The sequence below is a fragment of the Emys orbicularis genome, chromosome 10, assembly GCF_028017835.1.
Source record: "Emys orbicularis isolate rEmyOrb1 chromosome 10, rEmyOrb1.hap1, whole genome shotgun sequence".
Taxonomy (NCBI): Eukaryota; Metazoa; Chordata; order Testudines; family Emydidae; genus Emys; species Emys orbicularis.
The window spans coordinates 46112055-46131874 of NC_088692.1; the positions used below are offsets into that span (position 1 = coordinate 46112055).

At 52.2% G+C, this 19820-nt stretch overlaps 1 protein-coding gene across 2 annotated transcripts in view; it reads left to right on the plus strand.

Annotated features, from left to right (window-relative positions):
* The window catches only part of GRAMD2A (GRAM domain containing 2A), an 84159-nt gene that overhangs the window by 62399 nt on the left and 1940 nt on the right, over nt 1–19820 (plus strand). The window contains exons 9-11 of one of the 2 annotated variants that reach the window (XR_010561718.1): nt 13203–13359; nt 14931–15033; nt 17328–17435. Coding sequence is in view for 1 of the 2 variants with exons in the window: in XM_065412173.1 (XP_065268245.1) it covers nt 13203–13359; nt 14931–15033; nt 17328–17439 (372 nt within the window). In the remaining variant the exon portion in view is untranslated. Of the gene's footprint in view, nt 1–13202; nt 13360–14930; nt 15034–17327; nt 17440–19820 lie in introns of those variants that run through there. The other variant, XM_065412173.1, reaches the window with a different exon arrangement.

Sequence of the window (19820 nt, forward strand, 5' to 3'; positions counted from 1 at the left end):
TGAGCACTAATGCTGCAGGCTGTGAAACATCTGTTTGAAGTGTTAGCAAGTTTAATAAAATCCCCATGCGCTTTGAACCTGCCAAAAGCAGCACTGGAGTGTGGTGAACACCAGCTCCTCTGACTGCCTCCTCCCACAGCCAAAATCATGTTTAACATTGGTTGTTAGGGAAGGTCACGGTTAGGCTCTATTTTTTTAGCATGGCCTGCAGGATCTTTTGACAGAATCCAGCATGACTTGACAGAAATTGATATTAATGGGCGGCGTGGGGTGTGAAGGGGATCATTTAGAAAACCTTGTGTTGATGCCTGAATTGAAGGCTCATGTTCAAGTGTCTAGTCCAGGTTAATAGAAATAAAATCTGCTTGACATTCAAACAGCTTCTTCATTGCTGGTTAGAGCTGAGATCCTAAAATTGAATAAAAAGCTGCCTGAGTCCTGAACACTCATAACATGCTGGGAACATGATTAAACGAGCAAAAATCCCAGTAGATTAAAAACATCTTATCTTAAACTTTCTGTTCAGCCGATTCACCAGTGGATCAGACTCAAAGATCAGCTTTTATTATTATTATTATTATTATTATTATTATTATTTGTATTTGCAGGGGAAATAACTCTATATGAAAATCCCAGCACACCAGAGAGCACAAAGTATATATGGAAAGATGTTGGCAGAAATGTTAAGTAGGGCTGGCTGGAAAATAAGAATTCCATTTTGTGACAAATTTTGTGGCTTCAAAATTTGACTTCATTCTGCATTGGAACAAAAACCGGAGCTTCTCAGATTTTTCATGGAAAAAATGAGCGAGTGAGAGAGAAAGAGAGAGCAAGCGAGAGCCACCACATAATACCCAATAGTCCGGTGGTAAGGGCACTCCCCTGACCACGATGCTATTGGCTATTCTTCTTCGAGTGCTGTCCCTGTGGGTGCTCCACTTTAGGTGTTCCTGCGCTCATAGTCGGAGACTTTTGGTAGCAGTGCCCAGTTGGGTCGCACATGCGTGGTCCCTGCCTCGTGCTGCTGCAGGCAGTTAACCAAGGCTGTGTGACCAACCCCCACTCAGTTCATTCTCTACCGCCCTTGGCTACAAGTCGGAGCAATCAGCAGCACTTCGCTACTTTGTAGTTAATTAGTTACAGTCAGTTACTTAGTTTCCTTGTTATCAGCTACTTAGCTTGTTTCCCTTTTCTTTTCTCCTTGCTTTAAAAAAAAAAAAAACACAAAAACCTCATGGCCAGGAACTTCAGAAACAGCTGTTTGAGGGCGAAAGCCCCCGCCTTCCAACGGAAATGCCCGGTTTCCCGGGCTTTCAGTGCCTTGCTTCCAGGGCTCGCAGACCTGACAGCCACCGTCGGTGTGTTTGCTGCCTGGGCGAAGCAGGTATGCCACAAAGTTTTGCATTGCCTCAGGCTCACGGCCAGAACAGCACAGAGTGGAGAGGTCTCTCGGACCTCGGGGCATGAGGCTCGGGACACCCCCCTTCGCCAACCGCGGCTTCGGACAGGGGTCCTTTCTCCAACCCCACATCGGAGTTCCCCACTGCAGGAATAGAATAAAACAAAACAAAACCGAGCCGTCCCACGGATAAGAATAGTACCATCTGTGCTGTCAGCGCCGGGAGCTCGGGTGGCTGAGCGCTCCGGCACCTCTGCAGACAGAGACTGCAGGGGATGGCTCCGGCGCAGGCACTGAGGGGAGGTCAGAGCCCCGTGCCTCCATGCCACTGTCTACAGCCGCTCCGCGGGCAGGCATCCAATGCCAGCACCGCCTGGGCTGTCAGCGCTGGGAGCTGAGGTGGTGGAAAACCCCAGCACCACTAGAGCCAGAGACTCCACAAGAGCGGGCTCCGACGCAGGCACTAAGGGGAAATCGAAACCCTGTGCCTCCGCACTGCGATGTCTGTTCATTCCGCAGGCAGGCTTCCAATACCGGCACCAGCTGTGCTGTCAGCACCGGGAGCCGAAGTAGCGGAAAATCCTGGCACCACTAGAGCCAGAGACTCCACAAGAGCCGGCTCCGACACAGGCAGTAAGGGGAAACCAAAACCTTGTGCCTCCGCACCACGATCTACAAACGGCGCCGCAGCACCACTACAAAAAGCAGCTTCTTCAAAGGCGCGCCCGACACACACAGAGGCACAGCCAGCAGTGCTGCCTTCTCCTCCGTAGCCCTGGCACCGACAAGGAGACAGCCACAGAGGCCAATCAAACCAGCACAGCAGCAGTTCCTCAGACAGAGGGTTCTGGTATTTGGCTCTGCCCCGATCCCCCTATCCGCGGTACCAATACGAGAATGACACCCTCGGCACCAAGTCTCCCTGCATCCCCAACATCACTCACTGTCTCGCTCTTTATTTGAAGGAGGAAGATGAGGAAGAACAGGGAGCTATTCCCCCACCGGCTCCTATCCATCAGGAGTCTCTCCTGGGGCATATTATGCTGTCCCCGGGTACTTAGTGGTATGGGGACCCCCTATGCTGCTCCCATCCCAGTGGGCATAGTGGACTCCATGGGTCATATGCCCCACACAAGGGGGGACTGCTCGCCACGGTCAGACCCAGCACACAGTAATTCCCCCACAACTTCTGTACCAGCACCCTCAGTGGTACCAGGGGAAGAGGAGGAAGAACCCCAGCTCCTGCAGGGGACATCACCTACCCACTTGCCATCATTGTCCATAGAGGACACCTTTATGCCTCCTCCCCCTAATATAGGGGATGATTTCAAACTGTTCCATGGCTTATTTGAGAGGGTGGCCCACTCTGGACATCTCCCTTGAGGAGGTCCCCATGATACCGCATGGGCTAGTGGACTTTTTGCATACATCCACTTTGTTTAAAAAAAAATTGCCCTTCACATGAATGAGGCACTGATGGACCCTGTAAGGGTCATTCCGTGGACCCCTGTGGCTGCCCCTCCAGCTGGCGGGAGGTCAGACAGGAGGTGCGTACCAACAAAGGGCGCAGACTTTGCATCCAGTGCCTAATTTCTTAGTGATAGATGCAGTCCAGCTACGTGGCATGCAACAACAGCCCAGAAACACAGCTCATGATAAGGACTGGAAAAGACTTGATCAGTTTTGGCAATAGGCTTACTCCTTAGCTACCCATCACCTCCGCATAGCCAGCTATGCGACATTACTAACAAAATACAACTATACAAACTACACAAAAATGTCCAAATTGATTAATTTTATTGCCAAGGACAAGGGAGAACAATTCTCAGCACTTGATTCTGAGGACAGGGCTGCAACATCTGTGTCAACGGTGATTGTAATGAGAAGAGCTTCATGGCTCTATCTTTCTGGCTTCCCCGAAGAGGTGCAATCCACGGTGGAAGACTTGCCAGCCCAAATTATTCGCCAAAAGACAGACGACTTGCTCCACTCACTCATGGACTCACGAGCAACTCTCCTATCCTTGGGAACCTATAACCCCAAACCCAAGAGGAAACAGAGGAATTACTTTACATCCCAACGATACCACCGGCCAATGTATTCACAACAACAGCGGTGATTTGACTCACAAGGTCGCAGACACTGGCCCTAAGGGGACAACAATCTACTTCTCAAGTTGCTGCATCCCAACCATCAACCTCCAATAATTCAACAAGTTCGTCAGAAACACAACGATTCAAGATGGTCACACTATACACTATAAGCGACTGCCTGCTAAAAACGTCAACCCAGCACACAGCATTGCAAGCCACTGAACAGGTGGTAACCCTCTTCACAAATCTGGGTTTCCTAATAAATACCGACCAGCCCATTCTAACAGTGCAAGAGCTGGACTTCATTGGGGCCCACCTCAACTCTATCAAGGCCATAGCCTCACTACCAAGCCAACGTTCTGTCACTCTCACCGGCCTCATACCCACTGCACAAAATAGCCCACAGGTATCTGCCAGGACTTGCCCCCAACTCCTTGTCCACATGGCAGCCACAACATTTGCTGTCAGACACACCAGATTAAACATCCGTTGCCTACAAGGAAGGCTACGTATCAGCTTTGTTCCACACAGGCACAGCATAAACAAGCACCCCACAATATCGGACAAAATAAAGGACCCCCTTCTCTGGTGGGCAAAACCGACCAACGTATGCACGGGGGCACCCTTCATTCAGACCACAAATGCCTCACTCCTGGGATGCGGCGCACACCTGCACCCACATTCTATGTAGGGCCACTGGTCCCCTGCGGAATCCCTTCGACATATAAACCTATTGGAACTTCAAGCTGTCCACAACGCTTGCTCCCAATTCCTGCCACTCATCAAGGACAAGGCTATTTGAAGCCTTCGCTTGTATCTATTATATAGACAGACAAAGGGGAGCACACTCACAGTACCTCTGTATGCAAGCCATAAAACCCTGACAATGGTGCATAAGACACAATATCCACCACAGCAGATACTCTCAGGACTGCAAAGGGAGCTTGACAACACAGTACTCCTGCATGTATTTCAACACTGGGGATTCCCCACAGTAGACCTTTTTACAACTGCACAAAATACCAAAAACCCTCGTTTTCACTCTGGTGCAGGTCTCGGCGTGCAGTCATTAGGCGATGCATTCCTCCTCCAGTGGAACGCTCCCTTTCTCTATGCCTTCCCTCCTATTCCTCTCTTGAACCGAGTGATCCACAAGATCAGGCTGGATGGGCCACAGTAATTCTACTAGCATGGTCTCGCCAAACCATGGTATCCTTACCCGCTCAGCATGACCGTGCATCCATGAATCGCACTCCCACTTCTGTCTCACCCGCTGTCCCAGGACTCAGGCCGTGTCCTGCATCCACAGAAACTCCACCTCAGAGCATGGCTCCTCCATGGCTCACAGAACCTGTGCTGACCTGTTCAGAGGTGGTATAAAATAGTTATGCAGTTGAACAGAAATGAACTGTTGCCCATATATCCTGAAGGAGAGATGAGTTAAGGCCTGGTGCCAACTAAAACGGATGACTTCCATCCCAGGGACATTACCCTCTATACTGCGTTATCTATTAGAACTCAAACGGTCAGACCTATCCATGAACTCAATAAAAGTCCATCTACCTACCATCACAACATTCCACCCCAAGGTGGATTGCCATCCCGTCTTTACCCATCTACTGACCCAATGTTTCCTCAGAGTACTCAGTAATGCCTACCCTGAACTACGTGAGCCTACTACACCATGGGACCTGAACCTGGTTCTTTGGATCATCACCTCTTCCCCGTTTGAACCCATGACTACATAATCACTGCTACACCGTTCTATGAAAGTAGCATTTCTTGTGGCAATGACACCTGTCAGACGTGTGGCAGAACTGTGGGCTTTCATGGCGGAACACCCATACATGGTCTTCTTTGAGGATAAAGCCTCCCTCAGACCACACAGATAGAACACATTACACACTTCATAATCTTGATGTTCGGAGGGCATTGGCTTCTTACATAGACAGGACTAAAATAAATCACCCAGACTGTTTCTATCCATCACTGAATGCTCCAAAAGGAGCACCATCTCTAAACAAAGACTTTCCAAGTAGATCCATAATCGCACAAAACTCTATCATCAGTGCGACTGCCAATCCCTCATGGGGATTCGCTCACATCCCACTAGATCCTTATCAGCCTCCACTGCTTCCCTGCACAATGTACCTATCACGGACATTTGTAGAGTTGCTAACTGGGCCTCAGCCCATACTTGTAGACAGCACTATGCCTTAGAGCAACAGGCAACGTCTGATACCTCCTTCAGATGCTCTATACTATTGGAGGTCACGACTTCAACTCCGAAGCCCCTCCTTCCATCGTAGGGCACTACTCTGAAGTCACCTAAAGTGGAGCACCCACAGGGACAGCGCTCAAAGAAGAAGAGAAGGTTACTCACCTTGCGCAGTAACTGACATTCTTCAAGATGTGTGTCCCTGTGGGTGCTCCGCTACCCTCCCTCCTCCCCTCTACTTCGGAGTTTCCTTATTAGTCTCTGCAGTAGAGAAGGAACTGAGTGGGGGTTGGTCACACAGCGTCGGTTAACTGCCTGCAGCAGCACGAGGCAGGGACCACGCATGTGCGATCCAACCAGGCACTTACGAGCGCAGGGGTGCACGAACATCTGAAGTGGAGCAGCCATAGGGACACACATTTCGAAGAACCTCAGTTACTGCACAAGGTGAGTAACCTCTTCTGGGGTGGTGGATCTCTCTTTCACCTGGACCTGAAAAACCTTCCCAAAGAAAGTTTAGTTGGAACTGATCTTTTTCTGTGAAATTTCCTTTCCACTAATTGGCATTTTCCAATGGAAAAAACATGGTGTTGCAAAACTTCCCACCAGCTCTCCCTTTAGGGCAGGTATCTGTGCTGCCCCTAGAATGAAATCCCTATGGCAGCTAGTTGAATGGCAAGTGTCTTGTGTAGGAACCTGTCAAAGATGTTTCCTGAGTTTTGAAAAAAATCAGTCTGGTCAAGACACATCTCACTGAAAACGTATCAAGTTTTCGATACAGACACCTGAGCCATGGTGAGGAAATGAGAGAATGAGTGATGGTGTTAGAGCACCCAGTTGCGTTCTAGGAAGACCAAAGGGCTTCCGATCTGTTTTACATTCTCTTGATGTTGATTAACTGCTGGCAGGACCTGGGGCTAGGAGAGCTGAGGGCTACAGCAGTACAAGCATAAGTTACTCAGATAAGGTGTGTGCACCACCTGGTGGTTGTGCAGGTGTTTGTTTTGCGGATACAGACTAACACGGCTGCTACTCTGAAACCTGTTTTAATCAGAGAGAGACTGACATACACTAGCAATGCTGTCAGCATGGAAGTCACTGCAGACAAATTTAAGTGAGTCTCCAGCAGGGGTTAATTGGGGCTAGGACAACAGCTTTTAAGTGCTGGATTTGTTGACCGCTGGACTTCTCTTGCGATGGCCTGATTCTGAAGCTGGTGACCTCATTGGAGCTGCGCGCATGGTAGCCGTGTGCCCCAGAGAAGCTGTCTCTCTGCTCCTCTGTGTTGTGCAGGGAGCGCTGAGATGTGCTGGTCCTCCGAAATCCTCATTTTCTGCAGCTGCTGTCAAACAGCAGCTTCCGAAGTAAAGCTCTTGCAGGCTCTCACGAAGTGCAGACTTGTCTCTCTGTGTGCACCGCCGGGGACGGCTGCCCCATGGAAGGGAGTAGTCAATCTGTGCAGACTGCTAAAGGGAACGGATCCCATCTACTGAGCCCAGACTGGCGCCATCCTAAGCCCTTCAGCTCCCCATCCTGCAGCGAAGTCTCCCTAGTGACTGGGAGAGTAAATGTCTGTCTATGGGCCATCTGAGTGCTCTAGCCCCTGGGGCCCCCACCTTAATGGGATCCTGTTGTAATAATGGGATGACTCTTCTCTCTGGGGGCTTTTTAAAAAAAGCTTTCTCCCACAGTGAGGGCTCTGTGCCCTGAAATGAGAGAACCCAGAAGCTTGGCTACTGTGATTGGTGGGCCCAAGCTGGCTCAGCTGTGTCTGCTGCATCCACTCAGAGCAGGATCCACGTACGTTTCCTTTCCGTGCCTGCCCCTGTAGATGTAGCAAAGGGGACGTGCGCTCTTGCGGCTCAGGCTGCCGGCTGTGACAGTGTCAGGGAAGCGCTGGCGCGCTTGTCAGCGGCTTGAAAGCTGTTCCAACGTTGGGGCAGGTTTTCTCACCTGGATCTCAGGGAGGCAGCTCATTGAGGTGATCTAGCCAATGTCTCCGTCCATGTGAGCAGACATTGCCCTAATCTGTTGCTATTTCTGCTCACCTCTCCTTATGTTACGTGGCCGGTCATGTGGTCTCATGCCATACTGCAGAGGCCCTTTCAGTGATCAATATTCCTTTTGCAGCTCTTGTATTGGTTTTACAACTGTGTTGATAATCGTCTTTTATCACGGCCAGTTATTTTCTACTTTGCCAACTAACTGGTTATTATCTTTTAGCCATTTGCCTAATGCACCATATAGTGCTCAGAACTTCCAGGAGGCAGGCCTCCCATGAGGGACAGCTGTTCTGGCCTATAGATAATGTTCATGGTGAGTGTGAACAAGGCAAGATTATGGGTAATAGCATAGGAATTGCTGCTGGTTAAAAGGTCCTGTTGTAGCTGAAGCCCTTAACAGCCCGAGTGAAGCTACCTGGCTCCAACAAGGAGCTGTAAGAGCAATTGTATGCTTAGTATTTGCAATGCACCTTCTTGTGTGCCACAGATGCTTTGCTCCCCAGGCTGGCATTCCCAGAGCACAAATCCCACCTTGTTTTCAAGCCTGGGATTTGAAGTAGAGCAGCACATCCAGTGGAGCTCCAGGGAGGCTGGGGGTTAAGGCGCCAGCTTGAAGAAGCTGGCAGCATCTTACCTGAGACCATATTCTATGTTATGTTTTTAGGGACAGGGTCTGTATTGTTAGCAGCTGGCTGTGGGTTCAGGCCGGGTAGTGCTGCTGAGCATGAGGAATCCATCCTGACAGCTTTCTCCCCGAGCCATTGTGGACGTGGTTTCTGGGAGTTGCTCAGTGCTCACGTGTGAGTGCTTTGCACCAAGATGCAACTCGTGTAGATCCTTCGAGCTGGGCTTTTGCTCCCTGGCCTAACGAGACAGCCACCTCCTACCATGGGACAGGAAGGAAGGTCTAACAGGAGCTGTGCTGGACTCTGCAGGGAGCCCATCCAACCTCCAGGGCAAAGAGAAGCCCAGAGGCGGAGGATGATGAAGCGGTGGGGGTAGGAAGAGGAGTCTCCAGAGAAGACCCCTCGTTTGAAGACAATGACTTGATTCATCCTCCTAGAACACAGACCAGTGCAAGGGTTGGTTGTTTATTGGAAGCTGACCAGTGACCTGGCCAGTTCAGGAGGAGGGGAAGGAACAGACAAGCTATCGCATGAGTCCCTCTCCCTGCAGATCAGTCTGTAGCTCTAACTGCTTGGTGCAGTTGCTACTCCCCCCTTCTCACTACCGTGTCAAGGGGAATGTAGCAGACCTCTTGTCTGAGGAGCTGCTGACAGGGCTGTGAGCATCCCTCTCACCTCTGGATCTATAATGCATGGGAGAGGCATTGGTAAAACCCTAGCCGGGGCTGATTTCACCCACGAGCCCTGTGCCCTCTGGTCTCGGCACACAAGGGGCAGTCAAGGGGGCTGGAAAACAAGGGCTTGCGTTGTTTCCAGTTGGCTGCTGGGGTGAGGCATGTGGGGAGCTGGGCTGGCCTGGGGCACACACCAGGGCCCCTGCCTCTGCCCTCCAGGTGCACAGAGCAGTTGGATTTATGCTCAGCGCAGCTTGCTGTGGCTCAGCACACACATGCCCAGTGAGGCCTAGACACTGGCCCCTCCCCCACAAACACTCGTGGGAGCTGATGAACAGGATGGGGAGAGCGCAGCAGAACAGCCTTGTGTCCAAACCCCACTGTGTGGTGCCTCGGAGTGGCTGTCAACTGCTCCACATTAGGGCTAGACAGGGGCCACTTTATTCCCAGCGAGGAGCGGCTGTGTGAACTCCCCATCTGCCAGCCAGCATACACCAGGCACTATTCCACCACCCCACCACCCCCGAAGGTAGGGCCCAATCCTGCCAGTGCTCCACCCACCCACTGGGGCCCCTACATCGTTCAGCACAGAGATGGCTCCTCGTCTCTCCCAGCCACTGCACGGGGCTCCTCAAACCCAAGGGGGGTGGAGATCAGACTTCCCCCCACCCCACCCCCGGGCTAGGCTGCCCTCCACACCTGAGAGCTGCCAACTGGAAACAACACCAGCCCTGCTCCCTGTTTTCCAGCCCCCTCGGCTCCCCCTTGTGTGCCGAGACCGGAGAGAACAGGGCTCGCGCAGCCGTGTGGGTGAAGTCAGCCCAGGTTAGGGTTTTACAAATCCCTCTCTCATGAACTACAGATCCAGAGGCGTGAGAGACGCTCAGAGACCTGCCAGCAGCTCTGAGATGGGTTAAAATCATGAGTCAGACCCCCCATGAGCATTTTTTTAAGAGTATATTGGGGGGGGGGGGGAGGAGGGTGTTTGCACCCCCCACCCATCTCCACTGTGTGAGGGACAATGTTGCCAACACTCCCACATTTACTAAGGAGATTCTGGCCCCTGCTGCAGGAGCCCTCACCCCACATCTGCCTGTCCACCTGCCCAGCAATTAATTCTGCCCCCAAATCAGTCCTGCCCCCCACCTGTGCTCGTCCTGCAGCTCCCAGAGCTCCTCACCCCACCCTCCTAGGCTGTGCTGCAAGGGAGGGGAGGGGAGAGGAACCGTCCTGAGCGGCTGGGCGCTTTAGTCCCCTCCCACCCCCGTGAGAACAGCAGTGTTGGCTCCTGGGGTGGGGGAGAGCCCTGCCTGCCTCCTGCAGCAGCTCCGACCAGTCTGGATGAGGTCAGTGGGGAAGGCAGCCGATCATAGGGGTTTTCCATCTGCCCAACCCCCATGAATCCAGACTGCTTCATGCCCAGACCCTCCTGCCGAGCCTCACCCCCCTGCACCCAGACCCCCCCCCAACGAGCCCCACTCCCCCTGCACCACCCTGACGAGCCACCCACACCCGGATCCCCACCCTACTGAGCCCCAACCTGCTGCACCTGGATCCCCACTCACTGAGCCCCACTTCTCCAGTATCTGGACCCCGCCCCAGTGAGCCCCCCACACCCAGATCCCCCTTGCTGAGCCCCAGCCACCTTCACCTGGACCCCCCTGCAGAGTCCCATTACTGTTGCACCCAGAACCCCCCAACAAGCCTCTGTGTATCCAGATCCTCCACTGAGCTGCCCGTACCCCGATTGGCCCACACAGAACCCACACCTGAATCCCCCACACTTGGATCCTGCCTTGCTGAGCCTGCCTGCCCACACCTGGTGCACCTGGCAAGGAGGGGCAGGGCTCTGGGGTGTTTCTGGGGCAAGCCTGGTCCTTGCACTGTGTCAGGGTCGGGTGCAGCCTTACCACTGAGTCTGTGTCCCCGGGCGAGAGCTGCACAGTGATCTCCCACCTCTGTGCAGCCTGTAGCCTGTGCTCTCCAATGCCACGCTGGAGCCTTCGCATTTATTTTACAATTAAAATTTGCAGAATTTTAAAATACTATGTGCAGAATTTTTAATTTGTTGGTGCAGAATGCCCTCAGGAGTAACAGACAAGAAAGGAAATGAATGCTGTGTGAATTTCAGGTCCTGTTGGGGAGAAAATCTCAGTTTGACCAATGGAGTGTCCCCATTCAGTGGGGATGTAGCTGTGACCCTCCAGCTTCTAAGAGAGGTTGATACAGGTGAGGGCGGAAGAGACGGAATCCCGGCCCATCTTTCAGGAAAGGGTTAGTCTGACCCCTCGCTGCGCAGATGGTTAGGATGGGGCCTGTGGGGACTGATGATTGCAGCATCTGGAAGGTTTAAGAGACTTGAAGGTCTGGTTCGGATCACTGGCGTAAGCTCTCTGACGTCAGCATAGTTTCTCTTGATTTCCAGCAGTGTGAGATTTGAATGCCCTCTTAAATTTCCACTTCCAGAATTAAGGAAGCAAAAGCAGTATTTTTAACTTGGCTAGTGAGCATGAGAACCTGAAAGTGTTTTAGTCAGGTCCCCTCCATAGCCCCCAGATAGCAGAAATCTGCTTGGGGCCAAGGGAGACCCATCTCTCCAGACGCTGATAGGCTATTACAGCTGTGGGATTAATGCAAGCAAACCAAGCAGAAGGCGAACAGATCAGCAACGCAGCCACTTAGCCAAAGAAAAACACTTCGCATTAGTCTGATCGCTGACCCTCTGCAGTACTTCTGGTTCTTGCTCATCATTCAACGCAGTACACGCAACCTGACATCTCGGTACCTGAGTTCCTCAGAGAGGCCTCCATAGGCTCCAACATAAGGCTGTGCATCCACCAAGGAAGGATTCAAAGGAGCACACTCACTGCACGTAACTGGCAGGCAAGATGCACAGCCTAGGGTTTGCAGTTGTGAAAAGGGGCTGTGCGCTGATTTGATTGCTTGCACTTTGGTAGTGCAAGGCTGGAGTGACATCCGAAAGAGGCAAAGCGTTTAAACCCCAGCAAGAAATCTGGCTCAGGCTCTAGCATTGTTTGACTGGGAACTGTTTTATAGTGAGCTCCAGAAATAAATTGTGCAATATATAATTTATCTGTCAAAATATTTATAAAACAAGTGCCTCTGCCCGGGTCTGCTGGAGTGTAGCTAGGTTTGAATCGCATAGGAGGAGGTGGTAGCAGTGCCACAAATTGTACATGCTGAAAGATTTTTAAATTCACTTTTTGTTTACCCTCCGCATTAAAAATCTCCCCTGCAGCCTCCACAAAGCATAATTAACTGTTGGGCAACTTTACCAGGAATGTGGCAGATTCTCCAGCAGTTGGGAATCTTTTAAAGCAAGATTGGATGCGTGGGTAGAAGATAAGCCTAGTAACTTGTGGCCGAACTACAGCATGGCGGCCGTGGGGCTGAGCTGTGAGCACTTGTGACTGTTGTATGTGACCTGGTTATTGCACTAGTAACTGTAGAGCTACGCTGGGATATTGGAATGGCCACGGTAGCCATGTCATCCCAGAATATGAGAGAGACAAGGGTGGGGGAGGCAATATCTTTTACTGGACCAGCTTCTGTTGGTGAAATAGACAGACCGGCTTTGAGCTACACAGAGCTCTTCTTTAAACTGTTGTTTTAAAACCCTGTTTCTCTTATGCATTGCTGTGTCCCTGCTGGTCTATGTTGTGCAGCAGGTCAGACCCGCTGATCAGAATGATCCCTTCCTTCCATTAGATTAATGGAGATCTGTCTAAACCATGAGATTGCTCTGAAAATCTCAGCCAGTATTTCCGCCATGGACTTGCTCTCCAAGCCCTACCTGCTCCGGGAAGGACGCCCTCCTGGCCCCCACCACGGTGCTCTTCTATCTGGCACGAATCCAGCACCAACACTTGATAAAGAATTTGTACTGTGCTCCTAGTGACTCTGAGGGTGCCAATCCAAGCAGTGAGAATGTGGCTTGTAGTGGCAGCCCAGACAGGCCCTTGAGGGGGCCTCGCAGCTGTGCAGAACAGGCTGGAGACTGCTGCCCAGCAGATACATGCCTCACAGAGTGAGAATCCTGGGCTTAGATCCTCTCCTAGAAATCGCTTCCAGGGCTTGGATGGCCCATGCTGGAGGCCCAGGCTCTCTCTGATGCCTGCTGGCAGAGGGGGTGGAGAAATGTGGTGCTAATGTTCAGTGTCTTCCACAGGAGGTGATCGTCCCAGAAGTGAAGTGGAGGAAGGTTTCCCCAGCATCTCTCTCCCTATCTCTCCCGGATGCAGACTACCAGTGCATCCACCGAGCGTCCATCAGCAGCCTCAGCACCAAGGAGAGCTCTTTTAATTCCGAGGAGCCCCTGGTATCAGGTGAGGGATGCCGGGGACAGAGGGTTAGAGCTAGTAGCCAGCTCTGGCAGAGTATTTACATTCGCGCCTGTGATTTGCCTTTGGGAACGTTTCTCTGGCCACTGTCCTCCTTTTGACGGTTTGTTTGGCTTATTGCACTGAAAACATTTTACAGATGGGGAAATAGAGGCACAAGAGCGACGTGATTTGGTTAGGGACACAACAAATACGGGTCAGCACTGGGATTAGAACTCAGCATTCCTAGTTCTCACAGCTCACTAGGCCAAACCTCTGCCAGGTGCTGCATAACTGAGAATATGTTCCCCTGGCTCCTGTGTAGCCCTGGTGCCCATCTGTAGGTGGAGGACACTAAAACAGTGTCCAGATGGGAGCACTGGCCTCCAAGGAAGGAGGAAATAGTATCTGCTGCCTCTTGTGTGAAGAAATTTCCCTTTGGGAATCCTGGCCATGTGATGGAGGAATATTCCCATTGGAGCTCTGGGGAGGGTGTGTGCAGGTCAGAGTGGTTTCGTGGGCTCTGTGGAACATAACTCTCGTTCACTAACAGCGAAGGTGCGTGTGGGGCTGCTGTGCATTGCTCTGTAGCTGTATCCCCTGGGGATCGCACAGGGAGAGGACCCCATGACCTCTCCCTAGATCAGGAGGCCGAGCCAAGACCACAGCTGAAGTGGACTGTCCTTGGGAGAGGAGATTCCTGTTTGAATACAACTCTTGCCCATTACATGTCTGAGGCAGAAAGAGCACAAAAAGCTGCCAGCAGGTTTCTTTGCAGATTCCTCAGATCCAGCTCTGATGAAAGAAGAGAAATGCTGAGCCTGGGGTGTAATTAGCACATCTAAGAGCTTAGCTCTGGTTGGATTGCCCTGTTGGAGATCTTGCTGTAGAAGCCATGTTCTTCTTGACTGTGAGAGGGTTTGGCCAACCTGTCCTGAAATGTGGGTCAGGAAATCTACATAAGGTGCCCAGACAGCCTTGCTTTTGAGAGGGATGTTTCTCTCTTTGATGTGCATGGCTTCATGCCATTACCTGCCATGAGTCTTAGTAGGACTTGCCCTTTGGGAAGGTACCTTCGTGCCTGCACCGGACAGCAAAGGATTAAAGGCATTTATTTTGTAAGTATCTAAACTGCCTAGGGAGGTTGTGGAATCTCCATCTCTGGAGATATTTAAGAGTAGGTTAGATAAATGTCTATCAGGGATGGTCTAGACAGTATTTGGTCCTGCCATGAGAGCAGGGGACTGGACTCAATGACCTCTCGGAGTCCCTTCCAGTCCTAGAGTCTGTGAATCTATGAGATAGTTCAATTGTGCTGGGCGTCCCTCGGGTGATGTGGTGAATATTGAGCAGGTTCTTAGTATAATGGAATTGAAGCAGAGAAACTCATTGAAAGGGTGGGGGATTACAAATGGATTTCCCTAGGGACAGGGTCGTAGCGAATGATCAGGAGGGCCTGGTATATCAGGGCTTTTATAGCTGTTTGAGGCTGGTTCAGACAATTGAATAGGGTCCTTAAGCTAGATTAACCATCAGTCTGTCAGTTTCATTTAGGTGTCTCTTTGCTTTTGTTTCAGAAAGTGCAATAAACACAGAAGAGGAGGAATTGGAGGAAGAACCAAACTATGTAGCAGAGCTGAGACCCTCTGATTATCAGCTCTTGAAAATCTTCATCGTACTGTAAGCATGCAGTCAGGCATACAGACAGCTACGTGGGAGCAGAGTGGGGAGCCGAGTGCATTGGCTGCAGATCCTTTTCCCTAGGGCTCACTGGTCCAGTCACACCCAAGTCAATAGCAACTGAAAGTCGTTACCATCTGACAGTCCTGTAGTGGCCTGTGTGAGATGATGTGGGCTCAGTCCAGTTCCTAGACAGAGATCCACACCACAGTTGGCACCAGCAGCGGAGAAGGCTTGGGATTGAACCACCTTCTCGGCAACAGACACACGTTGGCAGTGGAGGGGGAGAGAATACCAGAGAGAAAGTTTCCTACACTGTTAGAAAGGGATTGCAGGCAGTGGTGGATTAGCCACTGGGCCAATGGGGCCTGGAAAAATGGGCACCCCGCTTCCCCCACCTGCCTGGTGCTCCTGCCGGGGAGCAAGGGAAGCCCCCGTGCCCCAACCCCGCTCCCTGGCAGGAGCACCAGGAGGGGCGGTGGAGGACTGCAGGCGGAAGGGATGGGGGAAGGCCCCCACTTGCTCTGGCCCAGGGCCCCACAAAACCCTAATCTGCCTCTGATTGCAGGCATTCTGTTCCACACTGCACACAACCATATCCCTGTTCCTTGCTGCTCTCTAGCATCCCCTATTGAAAAGCTCTGTAGCCCAACTCTCCTCAAGTCGAGTTCAGATGCAGATCCTCGCAGGAATTCTCAAAGCTGTCGCCTTTGCCACCACAGTGTGTTGCGCTGGAGGGTCAGGCTAGCATCAGTGCGGGATTGGAGTGGCAGCGTTAGCCAGCTCCGCTGATTGCAAAGAGTAGAGGAGTAAAAGTGGGAAGGAGGAGAGGAGAAAGCACATGGTCAGAGGAATTCAGTAGAAGGTTGGAAGTAGCCTTGTGGCTGCAGAGCCTAGTGGGGATGTTGAATGCCTCTGCTGTTGGCACCCTCACAGCTGGGCTAGCAGGGCCTGTTTCAGGATTTATTATCTAAGCCACTCTGCGATCACACTGGGCTGAAACTTATGAGAGAGGGGTTGACCATGTGGCTGCATTGTGAAAATGATTTAGATCCGTAGAAGGTGAGGGGCCCCCAAAACGCTCATCTCATCCACGGGCTGCTCAGCTTGCATTAGCCAAGCTCTGCCCCGGAACGGCTTGGACTGTGGAGGGTGTTTGTGCTCCCCTCGCGAGTGCTGAGCCATCTGTACAAAGCTCTCTTACTAGCTTGTCCCATGGCCCAGGCCTGGGAACCCAGATCTTAATGCTTCCCCAGCTGGAAGGTGCCCACCCAGTGACATTGGACTGTTAACCATTTGTGCACTTTATGGGGATTGCTCTGTTAGCTTCCCATTAGTCCAGTCTCCTTCAGTCTCTTGCTGCAGGGGTGAGACACAGCGGGGGGCTGGGGGTGAGGCGGCAGAGCCTGCACTGCTACTGCCTTTTCTGTGGCTTTAGAGAACTTCTGTTCTTTGGGGCTCTGCATCCAGACCCTTTTCACCTGCACTGACATCGTTCAAGGGAAATCTCTATCACATCCCTGGCTGTATTCTGAGTCTGAACGGCTGGGTGCTGCGTTACATAGGTGCTGCTATATGGGCCTGATTCCCATTTACACTGAGGCTCCTTTAAACCACTTTGGCACTGTAAAATGGGCCTTACGGTTGGTAGAAGGGATCTTGTGGCCACTTTAAGGCCTATTGCCACTGCCAGAAAGGGGCCTTGAGATCTTGGTACAACTGAGAATTGGTCCCTTGTGCCCACTGGAATTGCTAGCATCTGTCTAGCCCTGGTGCTGGCTTTCTGACCACTGACTGTATATCCTGCACGCAGCCCATGAGTTTAGTCTCCCAGCTCTCATGGGTAACGTGCTGCATCGGGCATCAGAGCTGGAGTAGAATTTTGCCCTTAGTCACTAACCACAAACTACATTAAAAATGGGAAGCAGCAATTTGTCTGGCTTTGTTTAAAAAAACATGAAGTGTTCATAAAAACTACATAGAAAATATAGAACTTAAACAGGCAGCAAGTTGCAAAAAGGCTCTTGGCTATTGCTGAATAACAGTATTTTTATCAAATACATCTTGTTAACATACATCTCATGCTGTTGCAAGGAATGACGCTCTGTAAAGACACAAACTAAATAAACAAATGTGTCTCCAATTGAGAAACCTCCCCGTTGGTTTTAGTCTCTTCCTCCTCTCTCGGGCCACATATTCTCTGGCCAGGAAAACACAGCCCCTGCTGTAGGAAAAGCTTTAGCCTCCAAGGCTTTCAGACCTAACACGCAGCTCCTGTCTGTCTTTGCTCCCAGGATCTGCCTCCTGGTTGTGTCCTCGTCATATCTGGCATTCCGGATCTTCCGTCTGGAGCAGCAGCTCTGCTCTCTGAATCGGGACTACCTCTCACGCGGGCACCGGAGGTAGGAGAGTGCTCAGCTCTGGGACCCTCGGGTGACAAATAGGGGGCCCACAGGGCCATGTTTGTACAGACTTTGTTTTAGGGGTGTGCCTACATGATAAAATCAGGGTCCCTGCTTATGGGCTGTGGACAGTAAAGATCTTGTTGCGCGTTACAGAAGAGATGCAGTGTCTTGCCAACATCCCATATATCCCCCTGCCCACAATCTCCCTCTCTGGTGCATCGTCAGCGTGGCAGTTGCCTTCCACATGAAGCTGGTGGCATTTCCACAGTGCTCTCCGTGAATCATCTGTAATGCGCTTGGGCTCCTTCCACATGGAAGGTGCAATAAATAAAATGACCCCTGCAAGGTGGCAAGTGCACCTGTAGTTTGTGCAGCAAGACATCTGACTTTAACTCAGCAGAATGGATTTTATTTAAAGTGACCTGGGGAAGGTCCCATTGCTGTCGCTGAGACTGGTTCTTTGGCACTGGGACAATCCTGAGGAGCAGCGCCTGCTGCTTCCCAGCCAAGGGAGCCAGTGAGAGGTATTCTTGCCATTGGCCTGAGGCTAGCACCAACCTCGGGGCTGGGTGCTGTTCCCAGCATTGGCAAGGAAACTAATGTGAGCAACCTTCTCCCCCAAATTCAGTATATCTAATTACTCCTGAGGGCATTCTGTGCCAAAAAATTAAAAATTCTGCGCACAATATTTTAAAATTCTGCAAGTTTTATTGGTCAATAAATAAATGCAAAGCTCCAGCATGGCAGTGGGGAGCACAGGCCACTGGCTGCACGGAGGTGGGAGATCACCCTGCAGCCTCCCCACCCCCAGGACATGGAGTCAGTGGTGAGGCTGCACCCAACCCTGACACCGCACAAGGCCTGGGCCTGTCCCAGAAACACTCTGGGGCACTGCCCCTCTGCACCAGGCACACCAGGTGTGGGTGGGCAGGCTCAACCAGGCAGGATCCAAGTGTGGAGGGGCTGAGTTTGGGGGGGGGGGGACCCAGGGGTGGGGTGAGACAATTCTGTGTGGGACAATCTGGGTGCAGGCAGCTCAGTGGGGGGGGGCGCTAGGTGTGAGGGGATCTGGATGCACAGAGGCTCGTTGGGGGGATTCCAGGTGCAGGGGCAATGGAACTCTGCAGGGGCTCAGCGGAGGGATCTAGGTGTGGGGGTTTCAGCAGGGAGGCCTGGGTGCTGGGGGAGTGTGGCTTGGTGGGGTGGGGGTGTGGGTACAGCTAATTGGGGGTCAGTTGCATGGGGATCTGGATGTGGGCGCTCAGGGTGGTGCAGGAGGGTGGGGCTTATCAGGGTGGGGGTTTGAGTGCAGGGAGCTCAGTGGAGGGTGGTCTGGGTGCAGGGGTGGGGGTCCTGAGGCAGGGGGTCTGGGTGCAGGGTGCTCCAGATGCAGGGATTGAGGTTCAGTGGGGTGGGGTTCAGGTATGGAGGGCTAGGGGGGTTCTGGGTGTACAGGGTGAGGCTTGGCAGTGGTGTCTGAGTATGGGAGATCCAGATGCATGGGGGTTGGGTGGATGCGGGAGCAGTTCCCCGTACAGTGACCCCTCCCCCTGCAGCTGATGAGCGATGGGGGCAGGAAGCAGGGGAGGATGCTGAGCTTCCTGCAGCTGGGGGAGGTTTCTGGGGGTGGGTCAGACACAGCCCCAGCCACTCCTTGCAGGGGAAGAGGAAGTCCCATCCTCTCCTGCCTCCAGCCCAGCCAGGACTAGCCGCTGATCCCAGCTCAGGGTAGGAGCCACTGGCTGGGGTGTCCCCAGCCCTGCAGTGATTTACCTCTCCACAGGCTGCTCCGGGTGTCTGAAACAATGTACCTGCACAGCTAGGGAGTGGTGCTTGACTGCTCTTGCAACTTCCCTCTGCTTCTATGTCAGAAAGTCATTTTTCTGCGGGGAAGCAAAGAAATCTGTGGGGGACATGAATTCTGCGCACGTGCAGTGGTGCAGAATTCCCCCAGGAGTAGTATCTGGTGTTGCTTCCCCTGGTAGCGTGAGACCAAGCACTGAAGAGCAGTCAGGCTTGCACTGGCAGGAGATGCTGGATGGGTAAGAGCTAGTTGGGTCTTTCCCCCTGTAATGCTCATGATTGTGGTTGGATATAGTGTCACTCCGAGTGCCTGTATCATGCCTGCCCTCACTTATCCCCCAGCACAACGCTAGTGGCTCAGCATCTCCCTGGCTGTGGGAGAACGTTTCTAGTGCAGTTACAACACATCCCTGCTGATTGCTCCAGTGGACCTGTCAGGACTGCCTTACGGTCTGATCCTCCTGCAGTGACTCCAGCAGGAGCAGGACCTGACCCGTAGTTTCCATGACTCCAGAGCAGCGTCGTGGCAGCATAGAGTCAGTGAGGGAGTGCTGGACAGGGACCTGCTGCAGTGCAGGG